The 25,394-nt window shown below is 36.9% G+C and overlaps 1 protein-coding gene across 4 annotated transcripts in view; it reads right to left on the bottom strand.

The window, feature by feature from the left end:
• LOC123313336 overlaps positions 1-25,394 on the bottom strand; it is a 245,690-nt gene that overhangs the window by 51,483 nt on the left and 168,813 nt on the right. For all 4 annotated transcript variants that reach the window (XM_044898185.1, XM_044898186.1, XM_044898188.1 and 1 more), the window contains exon 5: positions 9,973-10,106. In XM_044898185.1, coding sequence (XP_044754120.1) covers positions 9,973-10,106 — 134 coding nt within the window. The remainder of the gene's footprint in view (positions 1-9,972; positions 10,107-25,394) is intronic.

Genomic DNA, 25,394 nt, shown 5'->3' with positions numbered 1-25,394 from the left:
AACGTTTTTGTTTGTTGGCTTTTTGATGTTTTTTTATAGATTAGAAAATTCTCTTTCTTATGAATATGTTTTAATCTTCCTAGCTTCAACATTTGAAACAGGGTATGGCTTGAAAGGCAAAAGTGCGCACAGTTGCCCCGAATGACTCTACTGCATCAATCCCTAAAATCAGTTAATGCCAATCATAACTGGGAACGATTAGCGTTAGACAGATCACAGTGGAGGTCTTTGGTCCACACTTATAACAGAGACTCGAGAAGAATAAAGCGGAATAAAGTTTGATCGCACGAGGTAGTTTTGTTGTTAGTCTTTTTGTAGATTTATTCTCGGTAACGGGATATAGCAGTGAATGAATGAATTAATAAGTTTTTCATTTGGTTCCTTGTGTCGATATATTGGATTTGTTTCTTTTGGCCTCAATAATCTACTGTTAAACCCTGTATACTGCTTCAGTGTCACTTTACATGTCAAAATTAACAAAATGATTGATTTGGAATGGAGGGCCAATTTCTATACTTATACTCGTATTTTTTTTTGCAGTTTCATAGTGTGTTGAATCATCGCACAGTGGTCCGAAATCCCGAAAAGCTGGCCAAAAGTCCAAAAAAAATGTTTTTTTCTAGGGACTTTCACTGATTGGAATAGTTTTGGTAGTATCCCTAGTATGTATTATAACCATTAAGAAAGCGAAAACGTCCCTATCTGGCTTGGAATCGCTTACCATTCAAGAGAGTTAAGCATGTAAATCGTTCGCTCATCGCGCGTCTAAAATAGGACAAAGTTTAGACACGTGTAGAATAGCGAAAAGTGAACGGATTTTGATCCTGTAAAATGGATTGTTCTCTGTAAAAAAGGTAGATTTTGAATGTTTTGCTCGAAATTATTGTAACAGATGTATGAAGTGTAAAATCATCAATGAAAGTAGTGGTATTTTTTTTTTTACTTTCTGAAAAGTCGTGTTAGAAAAAGCCATAAGTCAAAACCCCCAACGAACCCCACTCTGAAACTGAATGTAAACTGTTGCTTAGATATCTCATCAAAACATATCCAAAAATTGGCTGCTTCTGACTGCAACTTTGATTTTGGGGATAGTGTTTACGCGATGATGTGTGCCTAGGTTGGTTCTTATTTGGGATATGTTTTTTTTTTCTTTTGAATAAGACGACTAATCGATTCCAAATAAATAAACGAAAATTCGTGTCAGGTGTTACTTCGATATTTTAATTCTATCCTCACCACCCCACACACCCCCCAACCCCGTAAATAAAAAAAATGGCGATTGTAAATTTTTTTTTATTTTTTGATTTTGTTCACATTTTGATTTCGAATTCTTAATCAGCGTCCCGGAAAACCCCTGAGTACAAACTTTTACCCGAATTGAATACGATTCCGAAAAGACTTTCCGCCATATTGGATCCACCATTTTTTTTCTACATTTCGAGTTCGAATTCGTAATTAGCGACCTCAAAAACCCCCGAGTACAGACCTTTATCCGAATTGAGTAAGTTTTCGTTAAAACTTCCGCCATTTTGGATCCGCCATTTTGTGTTTCCACTTTTTGTCTTCAAATTCGTAATCAGCGACACCGAAAATCCCTAAATATAGACTTCCACCCGAATCGAAAACGTTTTTGACTTTTGGCCAGCTTTTCGGGATTTCGGACCACTGTGCATCGGTTTAATACTGTATTTCGGAAGTTTTCTAAATGAGCCTTCGAAGAAACTATCCAACATTAGCATGAGAGGAAAAACCGTTTTTCCTACGACAAGAACCGACACGATATGAATCAGAAACAGGATCGAGATCCCTCTCTAACTTCGTTCGGGATCAAATCAAACTTTCGTGCCTCTCCCGATCCTTCTAATTCCCGACTACGAAACCAATTCCGTCACGGAAAAATTTCAAATATTAAATCAGCAACAAGAGCGCCGGCGAAAATGAGACAGAGCGCGGACGTACCCAATGATTCCGAATTTGTTTTACGGGTGTCCTTTCGCAGAAATTTCCATTTTCGACGTGCAGATCGCTCGTTTTATTGTCACAATCAGGACGGAATGGCATCGTTGTCCGGTAACTCGATTCCGTTTAGGCGACGTTCCCGGAATCGCGTTACGGGTCCGGAAAGAGAGAACCAAGTCCGGCATTGTGGAGCGGAGGTGAATTGGCATAAAAACTGACGATAGGATCGAAATGGGGCATTGTACCTGAAAGATAATTCTGAAACGCAGATTTTTCGATTTGTTTAATGAATAGAAGTGAATTGATTCTCGTCGAGTTGATTGAAACTGGTGGAACAGAATCGAATCGATCGTCATACCGGAGGATTCGAGTCAGTGTCTCTTCCTTGTTAATTGAACAATTTTTTCATGACCAAATTTGATGCAGCGTTCGCACTAAAGACAACAGAGTCATTCGGGGCAACTGTGCGCCCTTTTGCCTTTCAAGCCTTACCCTGTTTCAAATGTTGAAGCTAGGAAAATTAAAACATATTCATAAGATAGGGAATTTTTTAATCTATAAGAAAACATCAAAAAGCAAACAAACAAAAACGTTTTCTTTCCGCAAAAAAGAATTTAATAGAGAAAGTCGGAGTGCGTTCACATGCCCCGTATTGCGGGTAAGTGTGCGCACCCTCACGGGGTGGTTAAGTGAACGCAGTGCTTAGTGAACCACACAATCAAAACGAATTACAAAATAATGTCATCAAAATGTTACACTATTAGAGAAATGCTGTTTATTGTCAATACAAAAGCGCCTTCTTACAAGCAGTGTATTATTGTTCGTGCCACAATTCTTGGTGAACACAACACTTGATACATTCCCCTGTTGGTGGCTCTTCATATTTTTCTGAACAAATAGGACAATATTGATCGAGTCTTAACCAAGAAAATCAACAATGTCATAATTTATTCCTCACTGAACTAATGCCCATATAATGAATCTATGCGCACACTTACTCGCGCACACTTTCCCCAGTAAGCCCAAATTTGAATTGACGTTCTTATAGAGTTGAGCAGCTAAGAGAACCTAAAATTTTTCATTATATATTTAGATTAATATGCCCATGATCGAATAAAATATTGTTTAACACTGAGAGACTCGGAACTTGGACCTGGAAGAATGTGCAGAGATGCTAAAAATTAACAAGAAAACTAGTAAATTTGATTGATTGAAAATAAAAAGTTAAAGAAACGTGGCACGGCGCACTCCTATGAAAAACTAATATGGCGATTCTGCGCCCTTGCTTCACCCAAATGAACCCCTCTTTCATACATTGCATAGTCGAGATATACGCACTTCGCACACTTACCCACTGCGCTCAGTTACCCCGAATGACTCTAAATATAAAAAAACGAAGAAGTGTTCTGTTGTCAGAAGGTGCCGAGAAGTTAAAGGAGGAACTTTGATGTAGCAACATAGAAGAATGCTTGTGGAGAATTTGAAATATGAAAAATAATTTACAGCAGACCGGCTGTTTAGCCGACACTGGTATACTGGATGTTTAAGTGAAAATAAGATGTTATTGACAAAAATATTGTGAAGCGACCCACACAATTTCATCTTGTTATGATTTCCTTCATAGCTTCCAATTTCCAGAACGAAATAGTAAAATCGCTGAGCCCCAAAGTAACAGTGTTGAAAATTGAGCGATGCCCCTACCGAGCTTGCTCTTGTCTACGCTACTGCCTAGTTGCAAATGTCAACTTAACTTAACTATAGGCTAACTCTATGGTATCGATTGAAATTTATTTTGGGAGGATTTTGCATCTCTTCACAAACCTTTTAGGGCTTTCACTCCCAATCTCTGAAACAAAATCAATTAAAAATGAAATCAACGATTTGCTCCTGCGTAAATTCTTGCACTAATTTGTCAGGAGCAAATTAACTAGAAAAAATTGTTGCCTGACAATGAACTCAAAATAAATAACGTTGAAATTATAATTCTTCGTAACGTTTCGGAGTCTATATCAGACTCCTTCATCAGACGAAAAAATCTACTTTTGAAAATCTTCTGGAATTGTCGCTTTTTGTCTGACATTAATTGTCAACACACAGAAACAGAGACTGCACAGAAACGTTGATTCATTTAATTTTGAAATTACCGGATGACAGTTCCTTCTTTAATAAATTGATCCAAATATGATCTATTCCTACCGAACAATTTGCCAAATTATTATCCTGATCTAATAGAATACACGTAGACTCTTTAATTTTTCGTTTATAATGGTCTGGTTCTGTCATTAAAATTTTTGTGTTGTCCCAATCCATCATGTGGTCTCCCGTATTAGAACAAATGTGATCTGCGATTTGCGATCGATTAATTTCTCTATTTTTAAAATTATTTTTATGTTCGCGTTTTCTTATTTCTAAAGGTCTGGACGTTTCACCTGTATAAGTTTTACCACAAATACAGGGTATGTTGTAAATACAATTTTTTGATTTTTGTTTTTCGTTCAAAGGTTTAGTTTTTGTTAATATAGATCTTAAATCATTTTGCGTTTTAAAAACAGTTCGTATGTTGAACTTCGAACCGATTCTTCTTATTTTTTCTGAAAGGCCATTAACATAAGGAATTACATTCAACAAATTTGGTTGTTCTTGACGGTTTGTTGGTTGTTCCTGATCATTATTACGATTTTGGTTAGTCATTTTTCTCTCTAAATTTAATATTGTTTTCTCAATAAAATTTTTTGGGTATTGATTATCCCTAAGAAAATGTTTAATGAAGTCAACTTCATTATTTCTAATTTCGGGTGTAGATGAAATTAAATTAGCTCTATCATAAAGTGTTTTAATTATACCTCTATGGTACTTCGAAAACAGCTGATTGACCGACTCAGAAGCCCCACTCTAGAACTTTCAGAGTTTTCTGAACCTCTTCTCATATTCTCTCTGTTGAGGTTGATGAATTAACTTCTCATTGTATTAACTTCGATTATTGTAATATTTCTCAATCAGATTATCTCATTTAAGTAATTCTCTCTAAAGCCTTCTCATTCAATCCTGGTGCTAACTAGTTCTACGCAGAAGGTAATGTACTCTCAGTCTTCTGAGAATTATTAATTACTCCAATTTCATTTTCTTTTCATGCTTTCGTTTTGTATTAAATGTGTCCACGTGTGAATTATAAAGAATCTTCAAAAAGATTTATAATCCCTAATAGTATTGCTCAATTGCTATGTTCACTCGAGTCAACTCATTTATGTACCCCAACTAGATTTTCTGATCTCTCGCGGTTTCTGACATAGTAACGGGTATATTACACCAGAATTGAACTTTCTCATGCCTTTTTCATTAATAATGAAAACTGTATGATTTTCACTAAAACGAGTTCATCCTCATTCAATTTAAGATGCAATTGTGATAGCAAACATGTGTCGTGGTTAAACAACTCATATTAGTGAGAATCATATACATAATTCTGTTTCAGTTCAAGTTGCAATCTTGCAAATATTTCAAGTCCATCTACTCTAGAAAGTTGGTGTGATACTGAGTTGATCGGTCTATCGGAAAAATTGACCAATTTTATTCTTCTAACCTTTCGGGCTCTCTCCTCCAAAATATGGTTTAAATTAGGCACATATTCAGCGTCATAAATAATTGATGCAAAACTTTGAATGTACGACTTGGCAAGTTTATCCTTTGAAAATACAGCCGCAAGGACAGATTAGAGAAATATTATTTCTTTATTTGCCTATCAGAAGAGTTCAATTTTCCATTTGACCTGCTCTAAATATACAGGGTGTTTCCCAATTGAATGTCAATATTTATGATACAGAGTTGTATTATTTAGACAGTGAGTGGCACGCCACTGACTGTATTAAACTAGGAGCAAATTTGATCTCTTGAATTTGTTTAGTCCGACGCACGGGTTTCATCTAAAAAAATTGAATCTACGTATGTCTCTGCATGATGATATTGTCATATGTATGTATTAAGGATATTGTTATAATCATGCAGAGAAACGGTTTCTATTTTTTAAGCGGAAACCGTGAATCGGATTGTAAAAAGTCAAGTGATCAACTTTGGTAAGAAATGATTGGGAATTTCAAAAATAATTTTTATTTCAGGAGAAATCTGTGGCGTACCATCAATGTCTGCCAAAATAGGTAGGTCGAAATACGTACGAACGCCACTGGTGGAAATTAAGAAGAAAGTGATACATTAAAAAATGCCTTTTGATTCATAGTATACATGTATGATAAGTTTCATTAAAATATTTGAAGTGGTTTTGCAAAGTCTGTGATTAAACTTTCATTCAATTATTGACACCAAAACGACCCTAAATCGATATATGAATCAGCTGATAACTAAGGATCATCACATGTCAAGTCGAGCACCAACCAGAAATACAAGAACAACATTTTCAAAATGCCATATTACAATGAAAAATCTTCCCATACTTCAATCACTCCGAACGTTGGAACCTTCTGAAATATAACCCGATAAACACAGCATTTCGTTCTAGAAAAGTTCGAAAGATACGACCGCAAGCGGTAAAAAAATAATTTGTGTAAAAACCAAACCACGCATAATTTCGCCTCGTTCTGACACTGCGTAAAGTCATCTTTTCCATCTTGTGAACCGGCAGATCCACATCAATTTCGCTTAGAACGTAGCACCCGACGAAATGCGAAGCGCCGAATAAAGCTGCGAGCCTCGACCATAAAAAAGCAGCTAAAAACTCTTTATGAACGGCGTAAAGAACGTTATAAAACAAAATAAAGGCAAATCTCGCAATAGATAAAAGTGAAAAGTGTAATAATACCCCTGAGGGGGTTTTACATCATACCCGAGTCGAGGATCAGGCAATGTTTATCTTTCTGCGTGTCCTGCCAAGTTTTGGGGGGTTCGTCTTAGCTAATAGGATTAAGGAAAGGGTGCTTCTCTGGATTGGGGCTTTATCTTGACGCAGGATTGGATTTTTCGGTCCGGTTATCGGGGTCTCGTTTTTCTAATTGGAAAATTCTGATTGTGTTCTTTCTTCCGCTGTCATCTGTCAGCTAATTGTCGTTTGTTAGAAGCCATACACTCCAAATATCTAGAGTGTCTCAAGAAAACAAATCAGAATGCCTATAGAAGTGAGTCTTTTGGCAGAAGATAGAAGCCATAAAAAAACAAATTAGCCATAAATCACCTTCATGAAATTTTCAAGATGGCGGAGCTATCAACTCCAGAAATCCATTTCTAAAGGTGCCTACAGATTACTCTGACGTGACGTGGGTCCACGTCATAATGTGCATGATTAAAAAATGTAACATGGGAATTTGCGCGGAAGCGTTCAAACTGGTCTGACGTGACGCTGGACGTGCAATCCCACGTCACGTGAGAACAATTTGAACGCTTCCGCGCAAAGTCCTTCGTTGGATTTTGGAATCATGCGCATTATGACGTGGGCCCACGTCACGTCAGAGTAATCTGTAGGCACCTTAATACAGGTTTGAGTAAACTGAAAACAGATCGACCACAAGTTCATTTTACAACCAGAAAGGATTAACGCACATCTTGTTGATATTTGTAGAAGAATCAACAACTGTTTTGCCTAAACAGTGAGGCAATGATTACAATAATAAGAATCGGGTATCGTTTCATATTGGGTGGCGCTCTGTGTAATTGTATAGTACTCAGTAGCGCTTGCCAGTATTGAATAAGGGTCCATCAAATCCAAACGTTCCCCATCGGAGAAAAAACTATGTTGCTTTGACGAGGTCAAATGAGACCGAAACCATGGTCAGCATCTGCTTTTCTTCGATGGAGCGTACTCCATTTGTGGCCCTGACGATGGCAAATTGGCTAGTTCAATTCATATCGTAGCACTTTTTGTTATTCATATCAGCGGCAGCGGTTGGTATGCATCTGAATTAATTCTTATTGTTGGCATTTGTGATTTATTTTACTTTTTGAAAGTTGAAATGAAAAGTTCAAAGCTCACTAACCAGGTTTAGTGAGCGTTCAACTTACTTTCAAGAGTTGGGTTCTTTGGATTTCTAATATTTTTTTGGTATGTAATGGCCATAAAGAAACTGGAAGATTTGGGAATAATTTTGTGTTCGTAGAAAATTCTTGACATCAATAAAAAACTATTCTGAAAATCAGTCCATTCGATGAATTCCTCTGAAGAAATATAACTGATGATCATATTTTTCGAGGATTTTCAAAAGTGTGTATATCTTTTAAACCGAGCCGAATTGGAAAAAAATGCTGAAAAGTTATTCTCCTGTTAAAATATATGTACAACTCAAAGACTCACCCTGTATGAATATTTCAACTTGAAACACCTCGTACTCAATAAAACCAATACCAACTTCCCTCCCCCTAAATCCCTGGATGATCAACTTCTCATTTGGACAGGATCTTAAATGAATTATTTATCTGTTTCCCATAACCGCCGACTGAGGGATGTCTACAAGGGCGGGACAAAATACAATTTCCGGTAAACACAATGTGAGAGGGGGGGCATGATTGTGTATTGAACATTATACGCCGGTAGTGGCAGGGGTATCATCTGAAGTATAGACAGAAGAGTATGATTGAATAAAACCCTCCGTTTTAAATACTGACAAGCTGTTTATCTTTCACATGAGCCGTTACGTTTCTCGACCGAGATAAAAGTTTGTTCAACAGTCCGTTATAAATAATGCATATTCGGTCTGCGTTTCGCGAAAGAAGGGTTGTAATGTATGGCCAGTTGGTAACAGAATATCGGACATCACAGAAGATAGGGGAGATATTATAAATATTCAGGGGACAACGGCTGGAATAATGATGACCATTTTCACAAGGTTGGTGTGATCGGAATCATTATGCTGTTTTTGAATGTTACAAACAACGAAGGGCTGATTATATATCACGTAGAGAAACAAATGGGTAGTTCCCAAGGAAAGTTTTGAAATGAAATTATGTTTTATTCAACGTCTGAGTGGAGCAAAAAATCCTTTCTGACCTGTATTGGTTTCGTACAAGAAGTTACAGGCATAAGCAGACAAAGGGGACCTGAGTTAGATGGTCTAAAAAAATTGGAGGATTGAAGATTTCTGCTTGAACAAACAGGTGACTCTGTAGAGAGAATATCTCTGAGCTGATTGTAGATATAAGGGGAGATTCATTGCATTATGACCTTTAGGTCTATTGTCTCCCCATTAGAAATGTTCTAGCCATCACTTAGTGAAGAGTTCGCCCTCCTGACACTTCTATACCATCTTAGAATCGATGATATAAGGGTTAAGTGCTGCCTGACTGTCAGAATGTCTCTGAGCTGAACTGTTCATCGAAACTAAGTAGCAACTGAAGTGATTTTTCAGAATTATCTAGTACCTAGATATCAAAACGTACAATATTAAACCTTATTTCACTCTTATCTCAACATCTTACTATGCAATACATAAATAACCCCTTTTCAAATGGAATCATTCGAATGCATTTCTATACAGATTTCCTAGTATTTATTTCATAAACATCATCATCTCACACTACAAGCTCTTTTTGGGGGAGGGATAGATGGTCTACTTTTCACGAATCAAATGTTTTTTCATCCCACGTCATTTATCATGGAAACTTTCCGCTTTTTTCCACTGGAAGAATAATGATTGTCGTTGTATAGCAACAGAGACCCTAGCGGAAAAACAGGAAGAGATAGGAATTGGGGATCGCATTTGACTTGTTATCTCGATATATTGTTAAATTAAATCTTTTGTGTCGGGCAAATCCACAAGGGATGGATATTTGTTTTGTTCTGAAGCCTCAGGTGCTTTCCTGTCGAACTTTAGGCATTGTTACTTCTCCAAATATCTTCCGAACAGATTGAGGAGGGAAAATTGATTCGATAGAACTTTCTGTTTCGTCAACTTTCTGATCAAATGCTCAGAACAGCAGTATGATTGAAGCATGATCTGGTTCTGTCCATCAAACTTTTTCATTTGTAGTTGAAAAGGTAACCGAAGAAAGAATTGGAAGCGAGATTGGAAGACTTACTTTGCGAATTCAGTGGTGAGCAGCTTGAGTCTAGATCTGCACCTTGTGGCTTCTTGGATGGCCTGTTTGGCCCGGGTTTCGCTTTCAATGCGAAGCCTTCGCTCACGATCTGCATCCCTGTGAGCTGATTCCCTCTGAAAAAAAAAATTGTTTTAGGCAAGTTGGATATCAAAAAAAATTTTCACTGATGGGTGGGAGGCAGACATTTACAACATTTATGCATCCCGTACTCTACTTATCATGACTGGGACAAGTCTATGGACAAATAAATGAGAAGAAAATGAGTGAATTCAATTCACAATGATTTTTCATCTCCCTATCATTTTAGTAACCAAAAGATTTTTGACTGCTCTACGAAAACTTGATCTGTTCAACTTTCTTATAAATGTGGCCAATTAAACAATGTGTACTTTTCAAACCAAACTTATGAACACATAATTAAATGATTTTTCTAAGAATTTATTTTTTAACCTTTGCAGGTCTCACTTAGGACTAGGTAAACAGGCTCACCAAACTCCTTGTAAAGACATAATATTCAAATGGCAAAATGATAAATGGTCTAGATTCAAATATTTCATCCAGTCGCAATTTATCTTCCCAAAAAATGAATACACGAAATACCTTTATCAGTAAAAGTTACGAATATAAATTTCAGACCAAAACAATAAATTCTTCAGTTGAATAAACTTTGAAATATGAACTTAAAAACTTTCTAGCGTGCGTAGAAAACAAAATCATCAAATATTTCTTTCGGGCAAGGATGAGGTGTGGATATTTTATTCAGTTCCACTCCATTCCTCATTCTGTCAGAGTTTTACCTCTCTATCGGAATAACTCCTTTCGTAAAAGTCACGCTTAGACCTCCCCCACAAGGCCATCGGTTATCATATTGTTGTTACAGAATTTCTTGGATAGAAACTTTATCAATTTGACCGCATCACTTTCACCATGTTTCGTAAACACAATCAATACAAGATGCACTCCAACGAAATTGGATTCTGGATATCGAGGCACTTGTGAGATGGTTGGATAAACACTGGTCATCAAATTGTTTATGATGTGGAGCAGAACGGCGAATCAATTAAAACAATTAAGAGATTGATGCTGCGAATGGAGGAACACAAGAAGACTTATCTACATGAGATTTCTAATGGCATATATTCAACGAGAAAAACTTTTTATTTTCCTGTAATTGGTCATGAAGTGTGGAAGTTAGTAACTTGATTTTTTTCGTTAGTAAAACTTTACCCTATTCTCTTTGTCACTGGAAATTGGGTTTCCACTGACTGGATTTATGGAAAATAAATATTAAGAATCTCCACGTTATCACTGTGACGTAGTTCTATTCAAGGGGCAAGGAACGTGATTTCTTAAAAAATTGAATTGATATGGCCGATACTTAATGAGAATCCACATTTAACCTAGAAACTGAATTAGATACATGGTTTGAGGTCAGTCTTTCAAATCATCTCGTAGAGTTCTTCTTCGAGAAGTCTGGAGATTCAGTAGAGCATTAAATATCAATTCCTAATTCCAACATTCTTTGAAAAATTCTGTTCCAAAACTTCCTACGCCTACATGATATCAAATTATTCATTCCATCCAGTTTGTTCCTATGGGACTTCATGCCCATTCCTCTTCGAATGAAACAAACAGGGGGATCAACCAAAATCACGGGTCCAGTATAATATTATAGCACATCAAGTAAAATTTGCAAAAATGCCGCTGATACCAGCTTTTGCCATTTGCCTAATGTCCCTTGGAGAGGAAACCGGCAATGATGGTACATTATTTAAGTATGATTGATATAAGGAAGACATTAGTAACGCATAATATCAAAGGGGGAGCTTCTTTTGAAAGTTATGTTTTGTAATGGGGGAAATCCACCATGCTTAATGATACCGATATTATTCGCCCTAAGAGGTGTAGATATGCATAGAGGGTGGTGAGGATTAGGGTCAGAATGGAAAAGCATAAAAGAGTGTTCGAAAATTCCGAGTTTGGTCAATTTTTTTCAAGAGTTTCGAATTACAGCGAACCTGCAACGTCTCTAGGCCTTTAAAAAAAATGTTTCTTTTTGCTCTGCAAATCAGACCCCCACATGTTTTATTACCTACTCGTTGAAAGAAAATTTACGACCTTTTAGACTTTTTCTCAGTTGAGGAAAGATATGATAGTCGGATGGAACCAAATCTGGTGAATAAAGGGGCTATTAGAGTAATTCAAAATCTAAATCACGAATTTTTGCATGGCAACATGAGATTTGTGTGCAGGGGAGTTGTCCTGCAAAAACAAAACACGTTTGGATAGCTTTCCGCATCTTATCTCTTTAATTTTTTCCCGTAGAGTGGTCAGTATTGTCGAATAGTAATCTCCAGTTATTGTTCTATTCTTATCCAAAAAATCAATCATGATTACTCCATAGCAATCCCAAAAAACTGAAGCAAGAACTATTCCAGCAGATTTTTTGAAACGAAACTCCTGAGGTCTTGAAGAACCAGAGTGTCGCCATTCCATCGATTGTTGCTTAGGTTTCTGGATAGTAGAAATGTACTCAAGTCTCGTCCATAGTAACAATTTGGTTTAAGAAGTCTACATCGTTTTCAAATGGGGCACAGATCGAACGCGATGCTTCTACCCTTGCATGCTTTTATAATAATAATAATAAAATAATAAACAAAATTTTATTTCAAGGAACATCACACATTACATACATATATAAGCGACATTAACTGAAACAATAGTCGAGACAGAAACAGGAAACATAAGAACCCTACACCAGGAACTCATCACATGAGTAAGGTTCGATTTCCAAGAGAAGATCATGTATTTGTTTTTTAAACGATTGTAGAGAATTGAGTATTTTGATAGGTTGTGGTAATCTGTTGAAGAATTTTATGCAGTTGTAATAGGCACTCTTTTCTGTGGATGACAGTCTATGCTGTGGAAAGTTATAGCAGAGATTTCTTGTGGAATAGTTTGATTGCGGTTTTAGATGTTCGAACTGTTGTTTATTTTTGAAGAAATACAAGAGACACTCTTGAATAAAGATTGCAGGGAAAGTAAGAATTTTGTTCGACCTGAATTTGCCTCTACAGGACTCCCGCGTATTTAGTTTTAGCTTTTGGTCAACACTCAAACATTTGGGGATCCATTTTGCAGCAATTTTTCTCATGTCCAAATTGACGTGAACTTTATGATGAACGCGTTCGTATGAAATATTCAGTGCTTCAGTTATCCATTTCAGCCCAATTCGACGGTCTGATAAAATCATGACATGAACTGCATCGATATTTTCGGGGACTGATACAGAAACTGGCCTTCCCAATCCGTCATCATCTTCAATGGAAAATTTACCTCTTTTGAAGCTTGCAGTCCAATTTTTCACGGTCGCATACGAAGGACATTGATTACCAAATATATTAAGGATATCTTCGTAAATCTGCTTACCTCTTAACCCTTTTAAATACAGGTACTTCACGATGACTCGATACTCCAATTTTTCGATTTTCACAATTTCGGTGGACAACTTCTTTCTTTTAAGTGTCACAGTGACACTTCTAATGAGTTATTGTTCGTTGCTATGGTAACGCAATATATTTTTATGCATTGAACTGGTTTAAACTAACTAGATATCAATACGTCCTCGTAACTCGTATGGCTTGAGAGCCAAGAGACAAGCGCTCGAGCCTTACGAACATATGGCTTGAATGACTCAGCTTGTTGTCGGTACATCAAAGGAGAGCATCGCTTTGCTCATCGAGTGGCTCGAGTCATGTGACTCAAAGCTCGACAAGCAACTGAGATAATGTGGACAATGATGGAACGAACACGACCACCAGTCAGACGAGCCACACGAGCCTATTACTCAAGCCCAAGATGGGCGAGCACAATCACGAGCACCTGTAGTGTGGACCAACCTTCACTGGTCAGATGCGCCGAATCTGTTGACTGAACACGAGGGATTCTAACTGATTCTACCCAGATCGTACTCGATATTATGCATAATCGCATTGGACTTCAGGGGGTGATAGCTCCGCCATCTTGAACGTTTTATATAGGGATTTTCGGTGAAGTTATTCATGAATGTTTTCGCCTTATATCTTTCATAGTCATCTCATCGCCAAATCTCATCAATTTGTTTCATCTCTTTTACTCCACGAAAATTCTCACGATCCCACATGGCAGATCGCAACCACGGAGAAAACCCAATTCCAACATGTCGCAACGATCGTTTTCGACAAATTCCCCCCCAAATTGACGTGGGAAAAAGAGATACAATTTCATTCTGCACTGACACCGGCCAACAGGAGTCGATGGAGTAGTACGTCGGTGACGTAATCTATTGTCGTAGGCCTCCGAAATTGAATTTGTCAATCGGGGGCGGCTGTGGGCACGTGACCAGTTTTCCAGCCGCCGTCGACGAACGTGGCGGGAATGACGAGAGGTGCATCGGCAGCACGTCCCAGCAAGACCTTGACTTTTTTTATTGTTTTTTTCCTTCATGAGTCTGCGACTGTTGGCGAAGAAATCGCACTCAGTTTGAACGGGGGATGTCGGTGCAGTATTTGGGTTTTGGATGGAAATGCAGATTTGGTAGGACGTCAAGAAAACGTGGAAAAGGGTGTAGTCGATGTTATGAATGAATTGAAAGAAAAAGTAGAAGGTTTTCCTTGGTTTACAACCCATGTTAGTGAAAATCAGATCATTTTGTTTCTAGTTGAATTTCGTCCTGCTTTTCACCGTATTAGCCGATCTTGTGCGACGATTGTAGCTCTTGCTCTTGGACCCTCACGGTTATATACAGCACTTCCACTAGTACGATAGAGATTCCAGGCTCTACTAACTATACTCTGCGAAACCTGGAGACGAATAGTATCTTCTTGTCGATTTGAACCTTCGTTTAACCAAGACACTTATTGTTCAAGTTGAACAGCATGTTAAATTCGTGACACTTAAGCCATAATTGATACTAAACAATACCAAATGAGTTGCAATAGTCTATTATCGCAAAAACACCTACAAGAAGAGAGCTCCTTGTAATTTTTTCAAATCAACTTATTAACGTCCAGTTTCATAATCAAATTTAAAGGAAGTTTAATCTTAAAGCTTACATTTTCAGAAGTGTTGAAGAAAGTTTCAAGATTGAAGGAACTCTTAGTTTTATTATGAAACTGGCCGGTATTGTCATAAGGACCATATTTTGTGAGAAGACTGAATACTCTTTATTGAAAAATTCCCAAGCTTTCGCTACCATTTTGTGCAGATTCATCAGAGTTCTAAAAACAGAACCTGGTCATGAGTTATACTTATTTGAATTTAGAAAAATAAGTGTGACACCACTATGACGTGCTAATTTGTTTTTCCTTTTATTCATTAATTATATTATAAGGATTCTTCCGCCGGCAATTTACGAGTATTTAAGTGTGACGTACGTGTCATTGTATATAGGTTAAGCCCACTGAGCGGAAGGAAATATAACAGAACAGTGTGGAAAGCTTAGTCTGGTAAACAGAACAAAAATACTTGAACTTAAGATTTCTATACCCAATAAAACCATCCACTATTTTTAATCCATGAGTCGATAACCAATCAAACACAAGATTTATCCTAGATCCTCAGTCGATATTCTGATTTCCTGGAAAGATAACACCGGAAAAATCACAAGAACACTAATTCGAAGAGCACATTTTCGGATACCGAAAGTTCAGAAAGAAAACCTATCTTTTCTATGAATTTCCACATGAAGAAATTTCTCGAAAAGCCTCGCCATTGTCTACAATTCGTATCCTGGTGGAATTAGAAAAAACGTTCGTTAAGTGCTGCCATCTTTTCTACGAAAGTGGAAACTATGGTAATATTCGTAACTTCTGATCAGCGTTCAAGTGTTCCAGCAACACCCCATATTCTGGTGGTATTTTCCCCTTCACGCGTTACACGGATGGTGAGAAAGTCCCGTGGTATAAACTCCTCTTAAATACAATGAAAACTTTCGTGGAATCCCAATTTTACTGAATTTGTGACGAGCATCGTTTTTTCCGCAGACAAAACGCTGGTTCCTCCTACTGTGATCATTTTCCAACGAAAAATGGGATGATAAATGAACCACCAAACACGTTCAACAGAAACCTGAAATATACATTCATATTGTAAATTGTAAAAGCAGTTAAGCCCAAACTCTTGCCATATGAAATCGTCAACAAATAGATCGAAATCCATTTGTTATCAATTACTACATACATAGTTGCTCGTCAGATACCTCTGTAAACTGTCGCAACATCCATTGCTGGAGGAACAAGCTGCTGGGAATTGTATCATCGCATCAAGAGCGAAATCATATTACAACGCCGACACTTCGCACTTCGACGTCGCAGTATCGCCAACCCCACGAACAACCCTCGCGTTTCCCCTACACTAATTTATATCCACTTTGAAATTTCCAATTACACGTCCAAACTGGCCAGCCAGACGGGCGATGTTTATACAGTTTAACAGAACAGTCAGGTTAAAACGTTTGTGTATACCTGATATTATAGTACAATAATATTGTATCGAAAATTCGTTATTTTCCCGATTGTCAGGTTTAATTGGAAATTATACGTAGCAGTTTACAGGATGACTTTTTTGACTATGGAAACCCGATCCAAATATAGGAGTTGATATGACCAAATAGCAATACATGTAGGAACCAGTGTGATGGGCATCATGTCAAATTCCAGATAAGTGTCAGAAGTTTTTTGAATATTTTTCTCGTTTTTTCCTATCTTCCAATGAATAACCACTGATATTACCATGGGAGATATTCTCTTTTTAATTGGATACATTTATTAGACCGAACCTGCAACGTCTCTAGACCCTGCAAAAAAATGTTTCTTCTTACTCTGCAAACCAGACCTCCACAGCTCTTATTACCTCCTCGTTGGAGGAACATTTACGACCTTTTAAATTTTTTTCAGTTGAGGAAAGAGATGATGGTCGGATGGAGCCAAATCTGGTGAATAAGGGAGGTGTTCTAGTGATTCAAACCCTAAATCACGAATTTTTTTTTTGCATGGCAACATGAGATTTGTGAGCAGGGGCTTTGTCCTGCAAAAACAAAACACCTTTGGATAGCTTTCCGCGTCTTTTCTCTCTAATTTTTTCCCGTAGAGTGGTCAGTAATGTCGAATAGTAATCTCCGGTTGTTGTTCTACCCTTATCCAAAAAATCAATCATTAGCCTATGGCAATCCCAAAAAACTGAAGCAAGAACTTTTCCAGCAAATTTTTGGACACGAAACTTCTTAGGTCTTGGAGAACCAAAGTGTCGCCATTCCATCGATTGTTGCTTTGTTTCTGGATCGTAGAAATGTACCCAAGTCTCATTCATAGTAACAATTCGGTTAAAGAAGTCTACATCATTTTAAAATCGAGCACAGATCGAACGAGGTGCTTCTACCCTTGCACGCTTTTGGTCCACATTCAAACATTTGGGGATCCATTTTGCAACTATTTTTCTTATGTCCAAATTGACGTGAACTATATGATGAACGCGTTCGTATGAAATATTCAGTCTTAGCCCAATTCGACGGTCTGATAAAATCATGTCATGAACTGCATCGATATTTTCGGGGACTAACACAGAAACTGGCCTTCCCGATCGGTCATCATCTCCAATGGAAAATTTACCTCTTTTGAAGCTTGCAGTCCAATTTTTCACGGTCGCATACGAAGGACATTGATCACCAAGGGTATTAAGCATATTTTCGTAAATCTGCTTACCTCTTAACCCTTTCAAATAGAGATACTTGAAGATGGCTCGATACTCCAATTTTTCTATTTTCACAATTTCCGTGGACATCTTCTTTCTTTTAGTTTATTGCGTCACTTGCTTCTATGCCAACTAGATATCAATACATCCTCGTACATTCTATACCAGCATGACTACTTCATCCACATAACATACAAAATCTATCCCTCGTTATATCTGTCAGACGTCAAATGTACAAATGGGGGACGCCCAAAATACCTGCTGGGGAAAATTAGCTGAGGACCGTTTGGCAGCTACATGAACATGCCTTATCTGAATCTTGTTCGTGCTGTCAAACTTGGGGAAATTGAGAAGGGGGGGATCTGTTACATCAAAGATGATTCATCGTTTATGTATCGCGAAAAATGTTCCGCCCTTATCCTTGTAATTGAAAAAGCAGCAAGATACGGCTTTGGCTCATTTTTGTCAAGTGACAAGTATTTCTCGGTTCTCAGACCAGAAGGAATTGAGGTTAGGGAGATATTAAACATGGGTAAAAAAAAGCTTTTTGACGACATGGAAATAGGGTACTCTAACGATTTGTCAAAATCAGCTGATTGATCGTTACCGTGGGGCACACAAATCTTTTCATTATCACTATAAAGAGGCATTTCTGAGAAAGTTATAGTATTATCACTCTAATCTAACGTCGGGAAGAACATTTTTTCCAAAAACATGCACAAAACACAATACTCGACCAAAACAGCACGCGAATCAATGAAGGGAAAAGCTTGTGTGCCCCACGACAGCGAATGCTTAGCTGATTTTGACAAATCGTTAGAGTTCCGTATGAAATGATATTAAATTAATCAAATTCATTTTAAACAGTTAAGTTAATCAAATATGTTATTTTCATAGTATACAGGGTGTACTTAATGGTGAGGTTTATTTAACACAAGATAGAACTAGTCAAAATAAAGCGTTTCACCAAAAATCACCCATTTACTATTTACTTTCAAATTGAGAAAGTTGAAAAAAAAATAATGAAAATATTTACTGAAATAGATCGTGATACAACGCTAGACCATAAAAATTTGATAACAATTTGTTATTTCACAAATTTTTTATAGAGATTCTATGGAAAAAAACCTTGTTCAAATCCCCTCGATCTACACTTCATCAAAAGGAAATCAATCAAATCCAAATCAAAAATTCGTAGTCACTCCTCACCCTATCTCTTAAACGATGATAAATCTACCCTCTATATAAACTAATTGCCTAAAATATAGCACCCCGATGCATGCATCTGACATGCTCGTTTATAATAATATCATCGACCCCCTATCATGAACGCCGCTGAATAATATGAGTTTCTTCAATATTAATGAGCGCATTTGTTTGAGAAATCTGTTCAGATGTGTGAAAGGGCCTAAATCCATCAAGTCTGCTTGGATTCAAAAGAGAACTTATAACCTCATCAGGGTTGGAAATAGATACTCCGGTCGGCTGAACAAGACTATGCTCATTTCACTTCAATATAACCATAAACGGCAGAATTTTCCAGTTGGTCTTTGCGTTTTGAGATATCTGAATGTTTATTCAATCTATTCATTCTTACCACACTATACAGCGACATAAATCTCAACGGAATAAGGGTGGGATCTTTTCCATTTGAAGCAACAATTTATTCGAAAGCTTTTAGCGGTTCTTAGAGCGTTCCTCGAAACATTTAACCATTGTAACGTCGGAAAATATAGATCGACCTGTGCATTCGGCAGAAAATTTAGTGGAGCCCCGACCGAACCCGAGTTTTGGTCCAGGAAGCTGTCTTTGTACGTTTTTCTCCGTGAATGATTTTATGGCGAAATAAAATACGATGTTATCTTGGGAGTGATTCCTTGGGGAACGCTTTGGTTGCAATTGTATGACCTAAACGGTGGTTTATGGGTAAGGCTGATGAATATTCAGTAGAACGCCAAAAGGAAATTAAAACTCTTCGGTTTGATGGAAAAATATCAAATTGTGAGCTTATTTTTCGGAAAATTGCAAACTAAAAATTTAAATCTGAGAACTGGAGGTTTCTGATTCAGAAATTCACTCACATATTGAAGTTTTTCAAGCTCAGATTCATTCTGCATTGAATATCAAATATGAGATGTTGATGACAGAATAATGTTCTGTACCGGATGAAATATACTCCATTCAGATTTATTTTAGCAGTCGGTTGGCCATGAAATAATTTTCTCAAGTTTTTGCCACAAGAACGGAGTAAGGTTGGCACTCATGAAATGTCGTTAATGTCATAACGCCGTTGCCACAACTAATATCAATTTTTTATTACGAAAATGACGAAAGTGATTGAAAAAAGGGACAGGGTTTCAGGTCCACTCATGCAGATAGTTATACCCTGATATTTTAAAATCCACAATACGTCAGACGGTAGCTAACATATTCAATGTAAGAGAATTTATATAATGTTTCATCTGAATCTAAACGACCTGTATTTCAGCTGAATATTTTCACAATCAGAATGATTGTGAATGAAGAGGACGACAAAGAATTTCCTTCAATTGGTAGACCCAAAAAAGTGGGAGATACCCATTCCCAACCACTGCATCATATGCATTTCATCTTCGGGTTAATATTTTTGAAATCTACAACTGATGTATAGTATTCAAACTTTAGCCAAAGAAGATAATGAACATTAACTCTCCTCGAGCTAGTGCATATTATGATATTATACTGATCTCTTGTATTTTCCATTCAAATAACTGGATTTGGTATGCCTTCAATCAGTTTGTATGAACTTAAATTATGTTCGTCACATATTTTCCGAAGAGATTCGACATTGTAATAAAATACGTAATAACAGAAACTTTTACGTAGACGGGCAACATGGCGTTGATTCAAAACCCAAAAATGTTTTGACAAGTTTCATAACCCCACATTTTCGTACTATACAGAGTGAAATGTGTCAAATTTCCATGGCCAACCGACTGCTAAAATAAAAGTGAATGCAGTATACATGTTTATATTTACTGAATAAATTCAGTACATCGGAGACAGTTTTTTTCGTCATGACTACGATGGGATTAGTATTCTGAATTGCACTCTATTTGATGAACGAGAGTGTTATACAGCATGTTTCAAAAATAACATACGACGTCATCAATAATTTTGTTCTTTATGACTCTTCTTAAAGGGTACACCAAGTTTTACTCTCGGTTTTACATGTGTAACAAATATCAAATTCCTATTTATATATTTAACATGAACTAATTCGAAAATGAAGGAACCTGATTCAACTCATTTAATTAATTCAAGCCATTAAAAAAATGAAAAATAATATTTGATTTCAATTTTCAAGAATATTTCTCTGTCATACCGAGATGGCCATGGATAAATAATGAGTACCTTCGTCAATTTGATGAAAATATTCATGGCTTCTGAGTACAATATTAAATACAAAATATAAGAAGATATGAAAACAATTTTAGAATAGAATATCTCAGAATGTTTTCCAAAGAAGTTTGGTCTCAGTTGGTTGACATCTTAGATCATTCTGACTTTTGAAGAGTGTTTCTGTGTTTAAATAAGAAGCAAAATCGTCAAACAATTTTTATTTTTATGCCTTGTGAGGAATTTCGGATGTTGGGAGGGAAAACCAGAAGCGTCAGTAACAAAATCGTTTTCCATGTTTGGAATTACCAATCTCTCATGAACTTACCCACATAGGTGGCCAAGGCAAGGCGGTGTACGGTATTTATGACGCTAAATATACCGTGTAAAGCCTGTACGTGATCTTTGCCGAATGTGAAAACAAACTTCGCCTCTAGTATTTGTGTACGAGATACGTGAGCGCAACCCGAAATATTCGCTAAATCTGTAGCGCTCTAGGGTGTCCACAATTATCATCCTTGTCTCCTCTAGGTATCCTCCTGCGAGTTGAAATTACACCGCCAGATGGAGCGTTGACATCTCCGAAAATATGCATTCCTGCGAGATTTGCGGAAGTCCCTGCATTCTGTACCTGTTTTCTTTGGCTCGAAATTCAGTTTTATTTATAGCGACCAAGTTCTCTCGCATAAAACTGCGAGATTTATTTCCTGAAGTATTCGAATAGGAATTGCATAATGGGCAGATCGATAAATCGGCCGAGATACAGGCATTCAGGACTGACTCCAGTACGATGTATGGATTCTTATTCATTTCAATGAACTTACTGACATAATACTGCACATTTTTCACATAGGTCGATTATTTCTTAGGTTTCTTCCATATAACATACCTAGATTTATGCATCGACAATTTTATTTTCGGAACTCTTGCACGTTTGTCTTTTTGTTATCAAGCAGAAACTGCTTTACACAATGTTACAGCGTGAACATATTAGGTTGTCTGACTCGGGTTTGTCCTAGTTGGTGGCGATCCCTTGCGGACAGAAAACAAACTGTCTGACTGTCATGAGAACTATACAAATGTCTCTAGCATCAATAACATTTTTAACCCTATTTTCTATCTCGAATACTGCTTTATCAAAAAAAATATTAAAAGCTAACATGGAGGTTTGACTTGGACTTCTTCTTTTCAATTGTTTATTTCCACAATGTATTTATTTCATCTTTATGTCTTTCATTAACTATGAGTTTAAATATTCAATCGGAACGAAATGAATTGATATCTTTCAGTTTTTCATCTTGAGGTCTTCTAGGTAATGCGATTCCCATGTTCCCAAAACAATGCTATCGTTGCTAATTCTCATCACCTTATGAAATTTTCAACGTCAAATTCGATTCGCCTGCGCTGCTAACTTCCTCCACCAAAAGCCTGAAAAGACGAGACAAAACTCCCAAACTGATGAACTTCCACTCAATTGAATTAATTTCAACTAACAAATAAAAAGTGAAGATTAAGCAAACGGCAGAGCGGAGGCTAACAGATAATGGAGAAAGTGAGGGGGGCCTTCATTCTCTCATCTGGGGGAAAGTTAGGAGGAGTTCATAAGCTTCCGAAATACCTTCTTCCGAACGGGACCTTCAAATTAAACTTGAGAACAATGGTCTTAGGGAAAACTGATGAATGTAATTGTCGAGGAAACAAAGCAATTATGGGGTGTGTATGATTTCGGAGAGAGGCACCACTAGGAAGTTGAGATTCTTGACGAAGAGGTGTATCGTGAACTTTCGAGATGTTTTAGAGCACTCTGTTGAAGAGGACCCATTACGGAATGCCGTCTGCATTCCGATAATGCTTGCTGTTTCACCTTTCAGTCACTAACTCTTCAAGATATTTAATCGATATATCCTCGAGGAAATTCACCCCCGTAAAGCCAGTAAGACAACCTCGGAGTTTTGGATTTTGGAAACTAATTATAATTACTTCAGACTCCGATTTTTCTATGTAATAACTTTATGCCCACCTTTAGAAATTTATTAATAAATAGCTTACAAACTTTGATTTCTGAAATTAATTTTTATTCTTCGCCCCACTTTCTTCAATTTTGTTTATTGAACAAGTTCTCTTGGCTTCGTGTTTGTATTAACAGGAGTTCTTTCGTTTTGAATTTATGCTCTAACTCATATCTCAACCCCAGGGAGTGTAGTATACAGGGTGAGTCGTCGATTAGTACAAATATTCTAACAGTATATTCTTGAGATCAAAAGAAACACTTTTTTCCTTTACCATTTTTTCCAATTCGGTCCTGATGAAAAGATATAACCATTTTAAGTTTTCATAATGAGCTGGAAAAAATAATTACCTTTGGAATAACTAGTTAAATCACTAAAATAGTGACACTATACATCTGCAGATCTTTTAAACTGAGTTGTATTCGGCCAAAGTACCCAACTTTTCAAATTTTACAGATACTTCTCAATTTTTGAACAACAAATTACTCGAAAACGGCGCATTATACGAGAAAATATGAAGAATACTTTCATTTTAAAAAACACTCAAATATTCATATAGTGTCCAACTTAGTTTCAAGAGTTGGGTTCTTTGAATTTTTTGTATTTTTTTGGTACATATTGAGAAAATTGGAAAACGTGGGTGATATCTTGTATTAGAAAAAGATTCATCAAATAAATGAAAAACTATATTCCGAAATTCATTTCATTCGATAAAACCGTTTGTGAGATGAGATTTGAGGTCTGAAAATAACTTTTTTCTAAATCAGCCTGTATCTGTTAACCCGAGGTGATTCGGAAAAAATGGTAAAGGAAAAAAGTGTTTCTTTCGACCTCAATAATCTTTTGTTAAAATATTCGTACGAGTCAAAGACCACCCTGTAGATTAAGCGAATTCAATAAGTTCTTTTTCACGAACTTCTGCCTTCGATCCATTCCAAACAGATGGAATTTCCAATTTAACAGAAATTTCCACGCCACTGATTCCGAATTGTTCAGCTGTCAGCCTGCGAATAACGGCAATGTGATACATCATCCCTTAAGAGTCCGTTTACGTCGCACTGCTCGGGGATCTATGCGGGGTCGGGTGTGCGGAGGGGAATGAGCAGGCGGTTACCGAAGCATCCCTATTTTTATGATTTTATGACCTAAACATCTTGAATGTACTCAGGCTGGAAGCCCTTCTTCAATATCATTCCCCTTTATGAAATTTTCTATTTCTTGAGAGCATATAGCCATTACCACGCATTTGCAGAACAGTTGAAGTGCCGATTTTTGGGCATCAAGATAATAAACTAAAACAATTTGCTCGTCATTATGCTAAGATTCTGTTATATGTTGGGATAATTATTTTTAATTGCATTGATTAAAAATACTGCAATGTACGAAAGCAACGGAAAATTTTCGAAATCACTGATTAATTATAAAATACTACTTGTGGATGGGTAAATTAAAAATAGTGTGATTATAATGGGAATGAATATATTCAAAATACAAATCGCAGACAGTTGCAGTCATATATTATATTAGTAATAAAAGTAAAAGATGCTACCGAAACTTCAAAGAAAAGTTCTACCCACTAATCATTTTCCACACTAGTTTTTTGTTTTTTTTTCTGTTGAAGTTTTTCTATATATTCTGGATCCCTAATTTGTAAACCCCTAGTGTGTCTTGGGTCTATTAATTCCGGAAGAAGGCAGTTTAGATAGAATCTCTCTAGTTTCGGTAACATCTCCTCTTCAAAAAATTTTTTTTCCATATTAATTTCAATATGTAAAATATCTTTCAAGGTCCACACGGTGAAAAAACACTTTTGGCGTCGAGTGATGTTGAGTTGCCCTTGTACCTGATAAAAATAATCATGATTTTTTTTGAGTGAATACGTTTCACCATTTATTTCCAAATATGTGATCATTTTTTTGGAAATAGCTTCCCTTATGGTCTCATTTCTTGCCGTATAAGGGCATTTTATTTCCACAATTGCATCATTTAGGATGCCATCTGGAGATGCGCCAAGGAAAGGCCACTGTCCATTTATGAATAGACCACAGCTTCTAATGGTCGAATTAAGTTTTTCTTCCAGAAGTCCTCTCACTCTATCCTCATTGCTTTTTCCCCAAAAAGTAGCTTTTGTCGAAAATTGTTTGTATAATATTCCTTCCACAGTTGAACTACAACTTGTAGAAGGACGCATTTTACAAATTTTCCCGAAGAAAGAGGACGTCAGCAGTTTCCTTCTTTGCTGATGCCATTCAGCGGAATCTGATTGAAGTCGAGTTTTCTCTTCAA

This window comes from Coccinella septempunctata, chromosome 5 (assembly GCF_907165205.1).
Source record: "Coccinella septempunctata chromosome 5, icCocSept1.1, whole genome shotgun sequence".
Classification (NCBI taxonomy): Eukaryota; Metazoa; Arthropoda; class Insecta; order Coleoptera; family Coccinellidae; genus Coccinella; species Coccinella septempunctata.
This window is presented reverse-complemented; position numbering and strand designations above follow the sequence as displayed.